Below are 19,580 nucleotides of genomic sequence, written 5' to 3'. Positions count from 1 at the left end.
AATAGCAATTAGCAAGCAACTACATTACCTCTCAATGTTTATGAGCTGATTTTTAATACCCCGGCAACGTCGGGATCCAGCTCGTATATTTATATAAATAAATATATATAAATATACTAGCAGCATGCCCACCATTGCACAGGTAATGTAGGTGCCTGCCACTTGCTATTAGCTTGGCACATTGCCAATGGCTAATTTGAGTAAGCTAGTTAGTAAACTTATTTGTAAACTCACTAATAAGAGCTGTCAGAGCAAGCTTCAATGACTTCCGTAACGCAGTGCGGTATGCATATTTTCACCCACATAACAACATAAATCGCCCAATTAATCCATCAATCTCGCGTAGCATAATTGACAAGATATTTGCCTGGTAAATGGGAGGTTCCAAGATCAAATCCAGTGCAAAACGGATGTTTCATTCCTAAATTTTAATAGCTATAGTGGACACACGGAATCACACACATACTTTGAGATTTAAATAAATGTCTATATTTATGTGAAACAAGACATTTACATTTATAGGCATAAACATTCACAGACTGGCAACCAGTTTATTCACAAAACTGTAAATTCATAGACACACCCATCCATAGAAATTTACGTCTATAAACATATTGCACACAAAACTGTGCACAAATATGTTCACTGGTATATATTAGGCACATTCACCAACAAAATTATGTTCATCTTTAACATTGTGCATCCGTGGACATGTTGACCTGTATGTCTACCCCCAGATGAGCTCTCGCTAGAAGTGTACATGTAGGCTTATAAATATGTCGGTAACTTTGCATTTTTTATTCATAGATATGATAGCAATTAAATTATGCATCTACAGATACTTCCCTGTAAACCTATGAGATAGCACATCCATAGATACATTCAACAATAGATACATTCAACAATAGATACATCCAACATTAGGTAATTTTACTCATAGATATGTTTGCCCATAGACATTTTAGTCTATAGACATGTTTGTCCATAGATCGGTTTTCACATAGCTATGTTAGCCCATAGATACATTCGCCCGAACAGACGGTCCCCAATAAATATGGTCTTTCGTAGACATGTTCGACCATAGATATGTTCACCCATTTATCAGTTTGCCCATTGATATGTTGACCCATAGATACGCTCATCCATAGATACGCTTACCAATATTTACGCCCACCCATAGGTACATTCACATAGACTTACATGACCAGGCTTGGGCTGCTCCTCAGCAAGGGCGACTATAAGAATGACATCGGACTGACGTATGCAACGCTGAGTCCATGGAGTGAAATGGTAGTCACATTGGTAGATCACTGTCCTGTGTGTGTCCTCCTGCATCGCCAGCCAGCTCGAGAGTCTGTACTCGCTGTGTCTGCAAGGCAAGTGAGCATTTAATGATTAATTGATTTTAATTGATTAAAATTTAAAATTAATTTATTTTAATGAAAATTGACATCTTTAAAGATGAACTTATGCAAAATTTTAATAGATTTTATCAGAAAATATCGATATTTTCTATCATTTGCGACTGTTTTTGATGTTTGAGGTGATCTGCCAAAATGTTACGATTAAAATCGACAAAACTTGATCGCAGTTAAAATGCTCAGAAGAAAAATATGAGTGAAATGACGTCACTCGTCGCTATCAACGTTAGAGTTGATATCAGCTATTGCGTTCCAGTTTCAGCGTTACACGTCTTTATTCTGTCAGTCTCTTTGTAACCATAGAAGTCTTAACCGCACGTTCGTTTGATCTGGGCGTTTTAACTGCAATTCAGTTTTGTCAAATTTAATCTTGAACCATCCTGGCAGTCAGAACACCTCAAAGATCAAAAAATCACAGATAATAGAAAATACTGATACTTTCCGAGGAAATCTTCATAGATTTCATGCAAGTTCCTCTTTAGGCTGTAAGTTTCCACTAATCTACCGTTAATATAATGAGTGAAACTTTGCCTTTATATCTGGAGGTCAAACTAGAGGTCATGCAGAGTATCCTCGAAGATCCTTAAATTTGATAGGCTATCCACATCACCGGTTAAGTTGGGCATCATCTGCCGCATTACGTCGATAAGTGGTTGAAATACTTTCAATAGTGCGCAACTAAAAAATTGTGGTCTAAAGCAGATGTCAGCTACCTTTTTTACTAACTATGTGCTTTGAGTTTTAAATTATTCATCACGCTCATGATATCTACAGGACAATTTCGAGTTGTCACCCACTTCCTGATAGAAGATAACTCCCTATTACATGTTTGTGATAGTGTTGAAAATGGTTTACGTGAAATCAGTGAAGTGCAATATGGCGTTATGTGGTTGCCGACAGAAAAATAACAAAAGATAATATTTCTTCATGATAAAACATTGAACATCGATTATAACAATCGTGAACGAGGCTTAGTAATAGTGAAATGAGTAGTAGTAATGAAATAGTAGTAATGAGTGAACAGCGACTGTTTAGGAACTATTATGACAATTATCGACCATGGAAAGCTAAAGATTTGTACTCTAATAACCAATTTCAATGGATTTCAGGGGTCAAAAACTTTATCCCAGACAGTGATGCATCCTCCTAATGAGTTTGGTGGAAAGCCTGGATGGACAAATTCAAACATTTTGCTGATACAAAGAGTTTTCTTTGATGATGGATGCACAAGCGGCAGAAATGTCGGAAAATGACAAGATGCAATAATGGAAGACAAAGACGAGCTTGTCGTGACCCTAATAAACTTGGAATCCCGGCGCGTCATTAAAAATTGCTTGCCGTAACTCACGCGGCACACGTGTGACACACGTGCCATAGGTTGCCGACCTCTGGTCTACAGCAGTTGATCTCTGCTCACTAGGTTGGGATTTGGTTCCAAGAAAGGTCACTGGCAGTGGTAAGAAGGGCATACGACGTAAAATTACGTTCTCTGATAACTCAAGAATCCAGATTAGTTCATTTCGACTGCCTCGATAAAAGAGATTTGCCAACAGAGAAAAAAAAGACCGAGTTTTCTCCCTTTCCGTAGGGTCGAGGATAACTCTCGGCTTACGAAATTATAACTCTGTTTTATTATCATCATCTACGTATTATCATTAATTACTTTCGTAGAGATTAATTTCTATGGTTGAAAATCAGATTGACACGAACTAGACTAACAATTATGTAAACTTATCCACAGCAAAACAGGTTGAGGACAACATAAGTACAGCCACAGCTCAAACAAGTAAAAAGCCTCTGAGCCGCAGAATTAAATATAGATTCCAGAAACCAATACCGCTGCACTAGCTCATAGTTTCCTAAGGCTACTCAAAGTCAAGCGTCTTCTTCACCCATGAGCCGTATAGCTTCGCAGAGTCCAGCGACCAAAACTGGAAACAAAAACACTGTTTCCAAACAAACCCGATCGACATACCGATCTCTAATGGAATATTCTTACCTCGCTCTCAATACCTCACTTTTTTGCATTTACAATTTTACAAAAAAATATTGGTAGTTTCTTGTGGGGAATTTTGTCCTTTTTCAAATGGTGTATGATACAACAATCAATTTCAGAGCGACTGCTATTGGGAGTAATTTTTGTTGGTTAATGTTGCGGCCTCTCCATTATAACTTATATAAAAATAGTGGGCGTGGCCTGTTTGTTTAGAAATGAGCGAGCTCCCATATACCAGTTTTAACCAGTTTAAACCAGATTAAACCGAGATCTCAGGCAAAAAAACGCTATGCATTAGGTACAAGGTCTCAAAATAATTATTCATTTTTTTTAACTTAGACAACGTAACGCTAGACGCGCCCCACACTAACCTGTCCAAAGCCCATGTTCCCAGTTTCTGCTTTATAATATCTGAGGTAAGACGGAGGCTGTGACAGATAGAGCTGAGGGCATGCTGCAGCTCCAATGTGAAGGCTGTCAGTGGCACACTATCACTTGCTGGCACCACAGCCACTAGACAAGCAAAAGACAAGCTGATGCAACATTTCAACAACAATAAAATCTGATTTGAATTAAATAAATTCCTCAATCTAGTTTTAAATGAAGTGTTATCTAACAGGTGTTCCTTTAGAGTAGATTTACACGGGCTGTCAGTCTGCCGACGCCCCGACTATCAGTACAAGTATTTATAAAGAATCTCATTACCATTATTATCGTTACTATTACTATTGGTATTATGACTATCATTACTATTACTATCATTACTACTACTATCATTACTACTACTATCATTTTTATTACTATCATCTCTATTACCATCGTTACTATTATTATCAATACTATTGCTATCATTACTATTACTATCGTTACTATTACTATCATTATTATTACTATCGTTTCTATTACCATCATTATTATTACTATCGTTTCTATTACTATCGTCACTATTACTATCGTTACTATTACTATCGTTACTATTACTATCGTTACTATTACTATCGTTACTATTACTATCGTCACTATTACTATCGTTACTATTACTATCGTCACTATTACTATCGCTACTATTACTATCGTTACTATTACTATCGTTACTATTACTATCGTTACTATTACTATCGTTACTATTACTATCATTACTACTACTATTATTACTATTTCAATCAGAGTTACAACCTGTGCGAAATACGACCACATTCAGCAGATTTAGTCTCGCTCAACCGGTGAACAGATATCATCATGCAAACGTGTAGGGACAAACAGAAAACAGTGCACCCATGAAGAATGTGTAGACAATGCGCAACCAACAAGTGTATTTTAGTTTTTTGTTTTTCATATACATATTTTCCGCTTTTATAGTTTGTGATAAATTTTATTTTCAACAGCTAACACGAAACACTTGAGCAAAATTTACATTCTGCCTAATATGTCCTTAGCAAAAATTTTGACTCTATGTGGTCCGAATTAAGACATTGTCAACTTACGACCAGTAGGTCGGAACTTGCGTAACGTGTAGGCTATATAGCAAAAGTCAATCATCTGTGTTTAAACTATATCTCGTGCTCTGGTGAGTGAAGTATTTTGTGATGCAAGCAGTAAGCATAAACTACAGTCAAAATCAGCAACTTCCACAATCATGCAGTGAATGACAGACAATGTGATTATGTGGTTGTGAATTCCACTAAATAAACAGTGACACACATGAGGTTGACAGCCCCCCATTCCATACCTGTGCTAATATTCGCTATAGGTGATCTAGGATCTGCAGCTGGATTTTCTCTCAGTACAGCCTTCTCATCCATTCTCATCTGCATGCCTAGCAGCCTGTCACCTACAAACAGAAATTAGTGCATCATACTTTGGAGTTATGCTCTCATGAACAAAGAGAACACCACAAGAGAAGACAAGTTATGTTAAATTCAGAGTCCAAATATGCTGAGACTAACAGTATAGGAAGAACTATGTAACTGACTGAGGATTTTATCAACAAATTAAAACGTTCGAGTTTTAATCACAAAGGAAAGATTTCAACAAAGTTTTTATTGATTTGCGTAGCCAGGCAAATAGCCGTTATCTTCAAGTTGAGGAATGCATGATCTAAATACTATGTCCTTTACTTATGAACGACACACATATATATATTTCTCAATGTATGTCCGTGTGTCGTATGTCTGTCTGCATTCCGGCTATAGCTATTATTAGAATAACTGTAGCTGGACAACAATGCTGACACAATGTCATGGAGTACTGTCATTAGAAGCGTAGCAGCTTACTGCAATTTTCTATTGGCAATGTGCCAGGCTAATAGCTTGAAAGTTACAGTTGTTTGACAAAGTTTTAAAACCTTTACAGTTGTTTCATTTTTCACTTAATTTATTTCAACTACACGACACACTTCTCTCATGATATGTAGTTTAAAAGTTAGAGAGGCAAATGTTGTTATATGTTAAACACAAAACAATTTTCTGTTCAAACTTTTTTATTACCCGGGCAACGCCGGGTAGCACAGCTAGTACAAATATAACCACCATGTAAGAACGTTACCAACAAACAATCTACTAAGTGTAAATAGTAAGTCGCTAGCAACAGTACTTTGGCTAATAAAACATTACCCATAGTCCTTAGCAATGTTGATGTAGCATATTTATTTGATTGTAAAACACCAAATTATGTACTGATAGTCGATCAAGAATTGAGAGTGTGCGATCACAAACAAACACATACAAGCAGAAACATACCTGTTGTTTGATAAATCACTATCCTGGCTATAGCGCGCAATGCACTCATTATCAAAACAAGATGTGCAGTTTGCTCATAACAACTCTACATACAAGTAAAGCAGTTGCTTGGAATACACATTTAGGAAATTGCTAATTAATACGCGTGAAAATGATTCTGCAAGTTAGCCTTTGCCGCTTTACTGATAAAATGATGAACAGTGTTTTTACCAATGTACCGTATGTTGTTAATAATCTTTTGCCATAGCCTCAGATCTTCGACAGTAGTTGTTACTTTCTACCCAAGGTTGGAGTTGAGAAAAGTGGAGAGAAATTTTATACCAATTTCCATTCGAAAATCAAGGTTGCACGTTATACTCAAACAGATATTGTTTTTGAACTTTCTTGAACTGAGCTATACAGTTTCAAACAAATGGGGTTTTCTAAATTATAGTTTATCAACTGCCACCTGATACAGTGCCAGCAAAAAAACCTTTCCACTTTGATCACCCAGACGCAAATATTTAATAATAGGATCCTGGTTATTAACAAAGCTGCAGCTTTTTTCAATGGATAAATGACCTCTCTTGTGACCCCAATATCTCTGGCTACAGCTATCACTGAATTTCACATTTTCTGCTAAATCAATGCACGCGTTTTTTTTTCAACTTGCAGCTTTTTGCGACCAATTCTACTACCTGAAATCAATTTTACAACACCTCCAAATTTCAGAGGAAAAAAAAATTTGTTTTTAGGGACCAAATTGTTTTTTATTGTTTTTTGGTATTCACTAAGCTGCAAACCAACATGAGCCATGCAGAGCAGTATCTGTGCTAAGAAACATGGGCAGACAAATTCTGAGCCATTTAATCACAATCAATTTTATCGATTTTGATCTAGAAACATCTTGGCAGTCAGATCAACTCAAACATTAAAAACAATCGCAAATGGTAGAGAAAATACCTATACTTTTGGATAAAATTTACTGAAATTTTGTGCTAAGTAAACTTTAGTGAACAATAAATCTTTTCTGTAATAGAAGCTATAATCGTCGGTGAACACAGTTGAAATTTGTGAAAAAAGATTGCACCATTCTGGATTCGAACTCCCAAATTTTAGTTTTGCAGTGCGACAAAACTGATATTTTCTGATAAAATCTACAAAATGTTTGTGTTAGTGGATCAATTACCTACCTAAAAGGTGATATAGTCTGGTTATTATTTGAGGGTAGATCTGCCGGATGTGCTCGAGCAACTGTGATGGAACCTGGGCTAATTCTGTATCCCTTACGGCCATAGCAGTCATTCCCCTGCAGCAGATAACAGCAGTGTCAGTCCAGAGCTCCAACAGTAACAGTTGAAGTACCACAGACTAGTAATAGTTAGAGCTAAAGAGGTATCTGGTATTAGAATAGAACAATGACAGCTACTAATATAATCACTGGCTAATAACGTACTTTTCTGACTATTAGCCGTACTTTTCTGACTATTAGCCGCTACTTTTTTCTGACGATTTGAGCCATGCGGCTTATATAAGGATGTGGCTATTCTGTGGCTTTTTCTTTCACCGCTAGGGCGTGTTAACCAGAATCTCCGGTTAGTGCAACTCTAGCGGTGAAAGAAAATACAAAACAATGCCTAACGGTACTGTTCCGTTAGACACGAAACGCTTAATACGAAACAGTGCCGTTAGGCACTGTTCCGTTTTAAACAGCAAAGTTGTTGCCGCGTTAAAAAGCACTGTCCTGAGTTCTGTGGCCTATACAAAGGTGCGGCCTATGTATGGTTTTATTATGTTTTTTTGGAAAATAAAGCAGATGTGGCTTATATAATAGGGGTGCGATTTATAGTCCAAAAAGTACGGTAGTGAGGGCAGCAGTATCAATCTATACATATGAATCTCAAAGTTGGTCATCGTCTGTCATCCTTCGGTGTCTGTCCAGCTACAGCGATTAAAATCTAGCTAAGAAAAATCCGTATTGCAAAAGATTTGAACTCAGGACTTCCCGTTCACAAAGCGACAAGCTAACCCATTAAGCTACACGGGATGCAATAGATACATCGGGCAATATGAGTCATTATCTGGGTTGAAATACGCATAGCGAGTCTGCACTATGCCCAACATCACCAAAGCTTGCTCTCACGGTTCTTATTAGTAAGTTTAGCAATACGGATACTAGCTTACTCAAATTAACCAATGGCAACTACATTACATGCGACTGTTTATAAACTTTTTTTAATACCTGAACAACATCAGGCATTCGCTAGTTTTTACTATAATAAGAGCAGTGTCCATCTCTCCGTGGGTCCAACGCCGCACTGATAGCGTTAAAAAAAATATTGCACCACACAGAAATCGAATCCAAACAATCGGCCTCCCAGCCAGGTACACTAACGTTTGCGTCATTCCACTACCCTACTGCATCATTGAATAATTGTGCAGATACGAGTAGTTGAGAAAAATAATAATTTTCCAATAACTAAAAAAATTAAACAATCTAAATTTAATCCCATGAACCATGTTAAAGTTTGGGCTTATATTGCAAATACTTAAAAAGTTTGTTTAAAATTGTTAAAATTTTGTTTAAATATCGAGAGCGGCCCCCAAATAAGAAAAGGTTGTGCACGGCTGCTTTTGAACAAAAACAATTGTTCAATGTTGACTGGGATATCTATGCTGACCATCAGAATTACACACTTGAACAACTTTTAATGAGCCTATCTTACTGCTATAAGTCATATTCTGATATGGCATCATTTTTCTTATCTTTCAAAAATGCAGAGTAAGCTCACTAATGAATCTAGTCACTAGTATGATGCATAAACCCTGAACAAATACCGACACGCTAGCAAAAATTTCAATGACAATGGAAGCACTTGTAGAATATACTAGCGTACCAGTTCAAAGCATCAGAATATCCAGTGTAGTCACTCTTTAGGAAATAAATATTTTTTTCAACTAGTAAAATCAGCCATGAATTCGGTTAGAGTTGCCTTACCTTTTCTGTCGAGTGATGACCTCTGCGATTCCAATGAGCTCTCCTTTACCGTATTCTCCACTCACTGAATTCTGTCCCTCATTACCCTCCATGATTGTCCTGATACGGCCATTGAGTATAATATAGAGGTGATCACTCATATCCCCTGTAAAAGAGGTTTCCATTGTCTACATCTGTGGTGTTTGAGATTTGACTCATTGTAATGCTTTGGTAGTGTAGAATTTTTAATACAGTTAAACCAACATACGATTTAAATTTTGATCAAAGATATGACTCTTTGCCGAAGCAATTTCCAACATACGACAGTAAAAGCTTTTTAAACCAGCAATTTTGTAAATTCTAGTGAAGAAACTGATAAAGCTTAAAGGTTGACTTGCAACAAAATTCACATTACAGTTATTAGGCACGATATAAAACTTCTCGCAGCACTAGTTAATGACAAACACTTCAGGTCTTATTGAAGACCCCGTATCACATATAGATGCTCGCTACTTTACAGTTTTGTTTCGGCTTGAACTAATCGTCAAGTCGGAATCTGATCATGTGACCCAATACTTTTAAAAGCTTGTAATCACATTTCCACATATTTGGCACCTACAACACAACATAGTAAGACATGGTGAATCTTTTGATACCAAATAACTGTAATGTGAATTTTTTTGCAAGTCAACCTTTAAGAACGAAACAAAAACAGGAATAATAATAAAACCAGTACAGTAGATGCTCCAATAATAAATGATGTAATATGACAAAAACCGCCTTTTACATGAATTCTACTTAACATAACAAATTTATGTAAATTTTCTGCTTCATATTACTTAAGAAATTCCATATGACATAAAGTGCCAAGTCGGTGAAGTTCGGTGCAAGGAATAATGGTCAATACCGACCTTTCTTAAAGACAGCCCTGCCCGACTCAACCTGCATCCAGTCAAGAGCAAAGTCTATCTGCCTGACGAATGGAGAGAGTCTCATGACTAGGAGATGCGCCGCAGGTAAGACTATTCCTGGCTGTTCCTTCATCATGGCATAGAAGTTACTCTAATAACATACCAGAAACCGCAATGAGAAAGCAATAAAAAGCAGTCTGAGAATATAATAGAAGATAGTCTGAGAATATGATAGAAGATAGTCTGAGAATATGATAGAAGATAGTCTGAGAATATAATAGATAGTCTGAGAATATAATAGGAGATAGTCTGAGAATATAATAGAAGATAGTCTGAGAATATGATAGAGGATAGTCTGAGAATATGATAGAAGATAGTCTGAGAATATAATAGATAGTCTGAGAATATAATAGATAGTCTGAGAATATAATAGAAGATAGTCTGAGAATATAATAGGAGATAGTCTGAGAATATAATAGAAGATAGTCTGAGAATATGATAGAAGATAGTCTGAGAATATGATAGAAGATAGTCTGAGAATATAATAGATAGTCTGAGAATATAATAGATAGTCTGAGAATATAATAGGAGATAGTCTGAGAATATAATAGAAGATAGTCTGAGAATATGATAGAAGATAGTCTGAGAATATGATAGAGGATAGTCTGAGAATATGATAGAGGATAGTCTGAGAATATGATAGAAGATAGTCTGAGAATATAATAGATAGTCTGAGAATATAATAGATAGTCTGAGAATATAATAGGAGATAGTCTGAGAATATAATAGAAGATAGTCTGAGAATATGATAGAAGATAGTCTGAGAATATAATAGAAGATAGTCTGAGAATATGATAGAAGATAGTCTGAGAATATAATAGATAGTCTGAGAATATAATAGGAGATAGTCTGAGAATATAATAGAAGATAGTCTGAGAATATGATAGAAGATAGTCTGAGAATATAATAGATAGTCTGAGAACGTAATAGAAAATAGTCTGAGAATATAATAGTAAACCTAAAAACTTAACAAAATTAGCCTGAGATTATAAAAACTGGTTTGAGAATGTAAAAGTCCAGAATATAAGACAGTTAGACTGAGAGTACAACAAAGCAAGTATGGGAACATGGCCTAAGTTAGTCTGGCAGCATAACAGAGATTGATAACATGATGTAATACGGTCAGCAAATATAATAAGAGCTAATCTATATACTTCTCAAAGTTTGTCGTCATTGTTGTATATGTCCAGCTATAGCTATTAAAATCTTGGAATAAAGAATCCGTAAAGCAGAAGATTTGATCTCAACACCTCCCATTCACCAGTCTGACTGCCTTATCAATTCAGTCATATGAGCTTGATAGATTCACTAAGCGATATATGTCACTATATGGGAGCAAAGACTCTACCGCTTTCGGTCACGACCCAAAGTGATGGCTCAATGTCATGGAAAGGGGTAACTCTGATTAGTACGCTTACTCAAATTATCCATTGGCAATGCGCCAGGCTAATAGCAAACGGCAGGCAACTCTCATTACCTCTCATTGTTTATAAGCTGATCTTAAATTCTCGGACAACACCGGGTAGCACAGCTAGTCTGTGAATAAAACAGAGATATTTTAAAGAAGTATTTGCCTCTCACGCATATAACAGTATCGAAACACTCTGCTTACCTTCGAGATATGAGCCACAGTTGTCTTCTCGCTAGTCTTTATGCCAAATATTGATGGTTCACCGCTGAGCGTGGCCAGCATACCGACCATCTGTAAGAGTTACAGGAACGAATTAACTGCCTTGATCTCTTCTGTACATTCAAAGAGGGGTCAAATGACCTAACAAAGCTACTCGTCAACAAATACAGCGTTTATGTAAAACAATGCGGAGCAATAATATACAAGTAATAGATTAACTAACCAACCCGAGGGCATCTTAGAAAACTAGTACTAACTAAAACATCTAGCAATAGAGTATTTTATTGGTTTATATGGTTTCTGGCACATTTACATGTACATAGATGTGAGTTGCCTTAAAATGAACATAATCTTTACTGTAATAAGAGCCGTGTTCATCCGTCTGGAGGTTGGAATAAAGATTGCAGCGTACCGGATTCATACCCGTGACATTTAGCTTACCAGCGTGACACTACCACCTGCGCTAATCGTTCGTCTTCCAGCATATTTAGAATAGTTGTGCGCATACTTATTCCCTTTGCTTCATTGGAACATCTGATGACTTCTCACAACACACTAGTCAATATTGAAAACTAAATAGTGATTAGAAACAACAATAGACTCATTTCTTTGCAATTTATTATAACAGCGGTAGTGACATTCACAGATGTCTAATTATTCTTCGAATGGGAATTACGCAATGATAGAGTTTTCATTTTCTGGTCCTTCTATGTGAGAGTTTTACAAAGTTCTTCATTTTAAACAGCCCTTAAAGGTCACCTTATATGTGCGATAAGCTAGCACATGATTCTAAACAGTATGTTTTTTTAATAATAGCAGAAACCCAACCATTCCACATACTGTTGATTCTCAGTCTAGCTGAACTCCTTGCCTGCCCTACAGATAGCCTCAGAACCTACCTCGCCTGGACCAGCGGTGAACATGGGGCAGTCTTTCTTTTCAATTGTTTTTTGTGACACGAGCACATGACCTTTAACAACAAAGGTCACATCAGCATCGGCGTCTCCTTGAGCACAGAGAACCGCACCAGCTGGGTAGTGGCATATGGTGATCTTATCCTTGAGCACCGATGGGTCCTACAACATCCAACACTTCGTACAACAACCATTTATGGGCCAACCCGATGACTTCAAGGGCTCATCTATATAGCTTATATATGTGACTATATAGCTTATGCAGCTATATAGCTTACAATGACCTTGCAATCTAATGAGTGTTGTGTTGAGCTTTGGTATATAATCGTTATAAACGCTCTGAGCAGTTCAGTGAGGCTAGCCACTTGTCCAGGTGTATTTGAACAACTCAGTAAGAAAACAGGAAGGAGAGCATAACAGCTATATTGAAAGTAATTAGGATCAAAAGGTTAAGTTTGGTTAAACCAAGTGTCAAGATGGAGGACAGTTACCGGCAAGGTCATGGACATAAGCAAATTATAGCCAGTAGTATTTCAACAAGTTGCGCTTTTAATGTAGCCTGTTGCCCCAAACAAGGACTAACACGCTATTTTCATGAGGCAGGTTCACAGTATATCGCTGTATTTCGGCATTGATGCCACAATCCTTCAGTGATCACCAATGATAACAAACACACTATCACAAGCCTATCCCGCTTGCATCAGGAAATACTTCGTGACGTAGTGTTTCCATTTCTTTTTTTAAACTTTGCAAAAAAATCTCTGTTTTCGCAAGCTGGAATTAAATACTAGTACCGCAGCGACTATCATAAACGGATATGAATAAATCACGCTATCCGCGACCGCAAATTACCATCGCCAAAATAGTTCACATTTGGAAGGCAGTCGTCGATGATCGGCAAAATATCGGGAAAGTTTGACAGCTGCAAACTTTCCTGACGTGTTCGCGTTGCTTCGCCAATGCCATCGGTTCACATATCGACGATGAACGCCAAAAGGAAAATGCTGACAAACGGGGATATAGTGTGAACCAGCCTATAAGAATAAATTGTTATAAAATGCTCAGAAACGGAAATAAGGCCCAATTAGAGCATTTCACACTAGCTGACTTGTAACCTTTCTCCATATAGGAGAATTGTGAGAAAAACTCCGAAAAATCTTACTTCCATTGAATTTGGCTTAATTTAAGCATCTCGCAAAATATGAGACCTGACCTACCTATTAGCATCCTAAAATATGAGACCTGACCTACCTATGAGCATCCTAAAATATGAGACCTGACCTACCTATGAGCATCCTAAAATATGAGACCTGACCTACATATGAGCATCCTAAAATATGAGACCTGACCTACCTATGAGCATCCTAAAATATGAGACCTGACCTACCTATGAGCATCCTAAAATATGAGACCTGACCTACCTATGAGCATCCTAAAATATGAGACCTGACCTACCTATGAGCATCCTAAAATATGAGACCTGACCTACCTATGAGCATCCTAAAATATGAGACCTGACCTACCTATGAGCATCCTAAAATATGAGACCTGACCTACCTATGAGCATCCTAAAATATGAGACCTGACCTACCTATGAGCATCCTAAAATATGAGACCTGACCTACCTATGAGCATCCGAAAATATGAGACCTGACCTACCTATGAGCATCCTAAAATATGAGACCTGACCTACCTATGAGCATCCTAACCTTGATATTTATCAGAGTACAACACGAGCCAGACGGTAGAATATTACATGACATACTGGTGAATATACTCACATCTATTTTCAGGATTTTGGCTATGTCATGGACACAGAGATCCTTGATTTGCTGGTCATGCTCGCTTGAGCCGCCTATAGAACTTGATTTCTGTAAGGAGCCCACAAAGAATTACCAGCAAAATTACAAAATATTCAAGAAAGTGCCACGACTAAGCCTAGACATTTATGAAATGGTTACAATACAATTCGGTCATAGTTCGGGAGTTATTTCCTCCTTTTTCAATAAACTGGCATTCACACATTTCTTTGTATCTAGTGCATTCAGGAAACCGACTTGGGATGATGAAAATGCAGATGATCTCTGTTGTTTGCCACAAATTAGAGACTATTAATAACACATGGTTTACTGAACATGAGCAACTTGTATGTAGCGTACAACTTGTATGTAGGGTACAACTTGTATGTAGTGTACAACTTGTATGTAGCGTACAACTTGTATGTAGGGTACAACTTGTATGTAGGGTACAACTTGTATGTAGGGTACAACTTGTATGTAGCGTACAACTTGTATGTAGGGTACAACTTGTATGTAGGGTACAACTTGTATGTAGCGTACAACTTGTATGTAGGGTACAACTTGTATGTAGCGTACAATTTGTATGGAGGGTACAACTTGTATGTAGGGTACAACTTGTATGTAGGGTACAACTTGTATGTAGTGTACAACTTGTATGTAGCGTAAAACTTGTATGTAGGGTACAACTTGTATGTAGGGTACAACTTGTATGTAGCGTACAACTTGTATGTAGGGTACAACTTGTATGTAGGGTACAACTTGTATGTAGGGTACAACTTGTATGTAGTGTACAACTTGTATGAAGTGTACAACTAGTATGTAGTGTACAACTTAACACTGTAGCTTGAAATAGCAAAAACTCATACATGACAAATTTCCTTGCAGTTTATTTACTAATGTCTAGCTAGGCCAAGGTCAAACCTAACTAGGCCAAAGGTCAAATCAAACACATAAGAATGACACCAACCTGGAGGGTTGAGATTCCATGAGAGGACAGCATGTCATGAACACCTTTGGTGTTTTGCTACAATACAAGTAGAACTATGAGCTACAGTCAATACTATCACAGTCCTTCCAACCGTTACCATGACAGCAATAAACATCGAAATGAGTTTTATAAATGTTGAGCAAGGTTTGTGGAATCATCAGCAGTAACCTCTTGCCTGTCATTGTAGTATCCACGCACACTTGCACTAAAGCATTGACAGCAGTATAGCCTGGTTTACATTTCGATTGCGAGACTCCGGGGATGATATTGCACAGCAAAACACTTGCGACGCTAGGCGGCTTCTGTTCACATAAAGCTGCATTGCCAATAATCGCATAAAAATGTTCGCTCGCCATGCCATTTCGATTATGCTGACCTTCACCTGTACAGTGTATTTCGGGAAGGTTTTGCCTGCGACTCTTCGCGAAATTTGAACAGCATGTCAACTCTTGCGTTGAACAGCCGATGGTCAACTCTTGCATTGATCACTGGGCAACGCAAGGTTCACATTTCACCGCTGATAACCTGCAGTGCTGTCGCCGGTACTCGCGGCATACATGGGAACCAGCTTATAGCTGTTATACAGCATTGTTGGATGCATACATGTATATAGATTTCTAGAAATAGCCTAGACTTTTTTCATACCTGCTATAATTGTAGAAAAAAATGGTTGACTAACATTTGTGACAGTTTCAAGCAAGTTGAGCACCATTCCAATTTAATACTATTTTAAAATATATAGAACTATGGGGGTCCTACCACACAAAGTTGTCGTCAGAATAGTCACTTTTAAAATCGCTGTCGTCACTTTTAAAATCACTGTCACCTTTTTCAAGTTGGCAACCAAATCAACCTTTTTCTTCACATTCGTTATTTTAATACAAATATCTATTCTGGTGGCACTGGGTTGAGTTAAAAATCTGAAACTCGCTCAGTTTGAACTTCTGCTAACCAAAAGCATGGCTCAACCAGCGACCTTAACAAACTTATTAGTGATGTTTGTGAGCATTGCTGATTACTCCGCGAAGAGTGACAGCCGTGTTAGGTTTTTAGGGCAACATTTCTTGTACTGAAAATAGACCGAGATTGTCTTTAATAATCACTGTCAGTCACAGACTTGGAAACGGATTTGCTGTCAATGTCGTGGCATTTCATTGCTTTAATTTTTGGCAGTCTATAAATGCTGGACCAGATGTTTCAAACCAAAACTAGTTAAGTTTCGGTTGACCGTGGTGATTTATGAACAAATAATAAGTTAGTAAAGGTACGGCTACACTTAACAAAATTTCCGTTGGTTCTAACCAAAATCACGAAAAGATTGAAACACACAGAATTATTCTGCGCTGCTAGAATCGTGCTAGCGAGCACGATTCCAGCAGCTTTTGCAATTAGAGAGACGTATAATGACGTCCAACAGACGTACAATGACACACAATAAAAGTATAAGTGCATTCAACGTAGTACACACGATGCAACTGCTTAGATTGCGTTATTGAATGTATTTATTGTTTGGACGCTATAGCTACAAATTGTTTATTTTTTAATTATAATATTATTTCCTTTTTAGCAGCAAAAGTTTTGTGGTAGAAAATGTTGACATCTCTAGCGCAATCAAGTTGGTTGCATCGTAATTACTATGGTAACTTTCTGTAATATTTTTCTTGTGTGTCGCATTATGTTCTCGGATTACATATCTTAAAATTTGCTAGAGTCGTGCTCGTTAACCAACAATAGCGCGACTTAAACAGTTACATCGTGTGTTTTATGTTGAAATACTTATGTATTTTTATTGTGTGTCGCGATATATGTCTTGGACTATACTAATTGCTAAAGCTGTTAGAATCGTGCTCGCTAATAATTTGTTTAATCTGTTAATTAAAAGCGTTTCGTCGACGAACTCGGTGGGCATGCACAGCTCAAATAATTCTTTGAATTTCGACCGATTAATTCTGCGTTTTTCGTGATTTCGGTCAGAACTCAGAACCGACGAAAAATTCGTTACGTTCAGCCGTACCTTTAGTAATCCTACTTACACAATCATCGTCACCTCGTCACCTACATTGATAAATGGTCGTCTCGTCTGTCACTTTTTAAATATCCCTGTCGTCGGGTCGTCAGAATCGTCACAAAACATGGGAGGACCCCCAACTATTATGAAATATATACATATTATAAACTATGTAATTACTATTAAATGTTTTTTTTAAATACACAATAACGTGAAATTTGCAAATACTATAAAATCCATATTTTATCTTATATTTAGTAAATCATATTTCATTTTTTATACTTCATCTAATTGTATAAAATGTATAACAACTAAAAACATGTATGCAACTGTATAAAAATATATATAAACAATAAAATATATAACTATGATAAAGTATATATAAACAATAAAATATATAACTATGATAAAATATATATAAACAATAAAATATATAACAATGATAAAATATATATAAACAATAAAATATATAACTATGATAAAATATGTATAAACAATAAAATATATAACTATGATAAAATATATATAAACAATAAAATATATAACTATGATAAAATATATATAAACAATAAAATATATAACTATGATAAAATATATATAAACAATAAAATATATAACTATGATAAAATATATGTAAACAATAATACATATAACTATGATAAAATATATATAAACAATAATACATATAACTATGATAACATATAAAGCTATTATAAGAAAACTCATGAGCTGCACAATTAAATAATTAATGTAATTTTAACTGCTCAAAAACTTGTTACAATTGTCTTTACCCACTACAAACATGAGATACGGTAAAATTAGCCTTGAAGTGTTAAACAAACTGAAGCGTAGAGCCTACCCTGGTCCATGTTTTAGCTTCATTATATTTTCATAAAAAATGTTGAATAATTGCTTCTAAAAGATTTTGATTAATATCTTCCTTAGAAACTATTATTATTATTGTTTTTCTTTTTTTCAACACGCTGCAAACAGAAAGTGATATTAACTCTGTGCCTATAATTTATCCAAAGTATACACCATTTTGATGCAGGTGAAGATAAACCATATCTGACGGCTTAATAACAAAGGTCGGAAGAGTGTAGCGGTTAGAACATGTGATAAAGTTATACTGTAATTGATTAATTTAATTTTTATTTTTAAAAAATCGAATTTAATATTGAATAAATTAAATTATTTAATATTATAATTTTCCTTTTATAAAATTGTTGTAAAACTATTCCACCTTTAGCTTGTTAATCAGGTTAATGAGGAACCTGTAAAAGAATATTTAAACTTGAAACAGCAGTTACATAATATGATTTTTTATACACAATAGTTGTTTATTACAAACTTTGAAGTCAAGTAAAATTCGAAATTTGGACATTTTAGACTTAAGGAGACAACGCTGTGACACGTAATATTACATAAAGTAGACTATGCAAAATCCTTGAGCTTAAAAAACATCAAAAGCATTGCGTTGCAGTCAAAAAATGAGAGACTCATTTCTTCATTCAATGATATGAACTGTGGTATGATATATACGATATAAATTGTGGATTTAAGATTTTGCAAAAATAAAGGAAATATGACCAATCAGATCGTGCATTTATGTGATCAAGCGTTTTAATTGGTCAGTGGTCACAGCGAATTATATTTTCCCACAACCAAACAAGAGTGAAACGATTGATTGGGAGAATTATGATAAATGCACATGTGTACACAACTCCCGAAAAATTATCCATTAACGGCCGTCACCAAACACTTGCAACGAAATCCTATCAACAAATTTAACTATTTTTCAGTAAAATCGTTTAAGTATAATAATGATACAAAACGCATATAAACCTATTTAAATATGTTACCTAGCCTTTGAAAGGTTACCGCAAATTCCTAAAACTAACCCATCTGATCGGATTCTACACAAATAGACAGATTTTTTTGGACCAAAGTCGCCACAAAACGCTTGAAAAGCTTGGATTAATAAAAGTTAAGACCGGAAATTGAAACGCCGGGCGACAGAGAATAGAACGATAAAGTCTTGCGCGTTTCACGAAAAAAATGTGCATTTTTCACCAGTCTATAGCATTGTCGAATTGCCGAAGGTTTCGGCAATTAACATAGGAGTACAGAAATCGTTTCATTCTTGCCGATTTCAATTT

At 36.1% G+C, this 19,580-nt stretch overlaps 1 protein-coding gene across 2 annotated transcripts in view; it reads right to left on the bottom strand.

The window, feature by feature from the left end:
• Positions 1 to 19,580, bottom strand: part of LOC137398829 (patatin-like phospholipase domain-containing protein 7) — a 71,285-nt gene that overhangs the window by 26,485 nt on the left and 25,220 nt on the right. For both annotated transcript variants that reach the window (XM_068085004.1, XM_068085003.1), the window contains exons 8-17: positions 15,393 to 15,449; positions 14,408 to 14,497; positions 12,612 to 12,788; positions 11,695 to 11,784; positions 10,023 to 10,173; positions 9,133 to 9,277; positions 7,328 to 7,443; positions 5,147 to 5,248; positions 3,789 to 3,930; positions 1,201 to 1,369 (exon numbers count right to left, since the gene is read on the bottom strand). In XM_068085004.1, the coding sequence (XP_067941105.1) occupies positions 1,201 to 1,369; positions 3,789 to 3,930; positions 5,147 to 5,248; positions 7,328 to 7,443; positions 9,133 to 9,277; positions 10,023 to 10,173; positions 11,695 to 11,784; positions 12,612 to 12,788; positions 14,408 to 14,497; positions 15,393 to 15,449 (1,239 nt within the window). The remainder of the gene's footprint in view (positions 1 to 1,200; positions 1,370 to 3,788; positions 3,931 to 5,146; positions 5,249 to 7,327; positions 7,444 to 9,132; positions 9,278 to 10,022; positions 10,174 to 11,694; positions 11,785 to 12,611; positions 12,789 to 14,407; positions 14,498 to 15,392; positions 15,450 to 19,580) is intronic.

The sequence above is a fragment of the Watersipora subatra genome, chromosome 6, assembly GCF_963576615.1.
Source record: "Watersipora subatra chromosome 6, tzWatSuba1.1, whole genome shotgun sequence".
Taxonomy (NCBI): domain Eukaryota; kingdom Metazoa; phylum Bryozoa; class Gymnolaemata; order Cheilostomatida; family Watersiporidae; genus Watersipora; species Watersipora subatra.
This window is presented reverse-complemented; position numbering and strand designations above follow the sequence as displayed.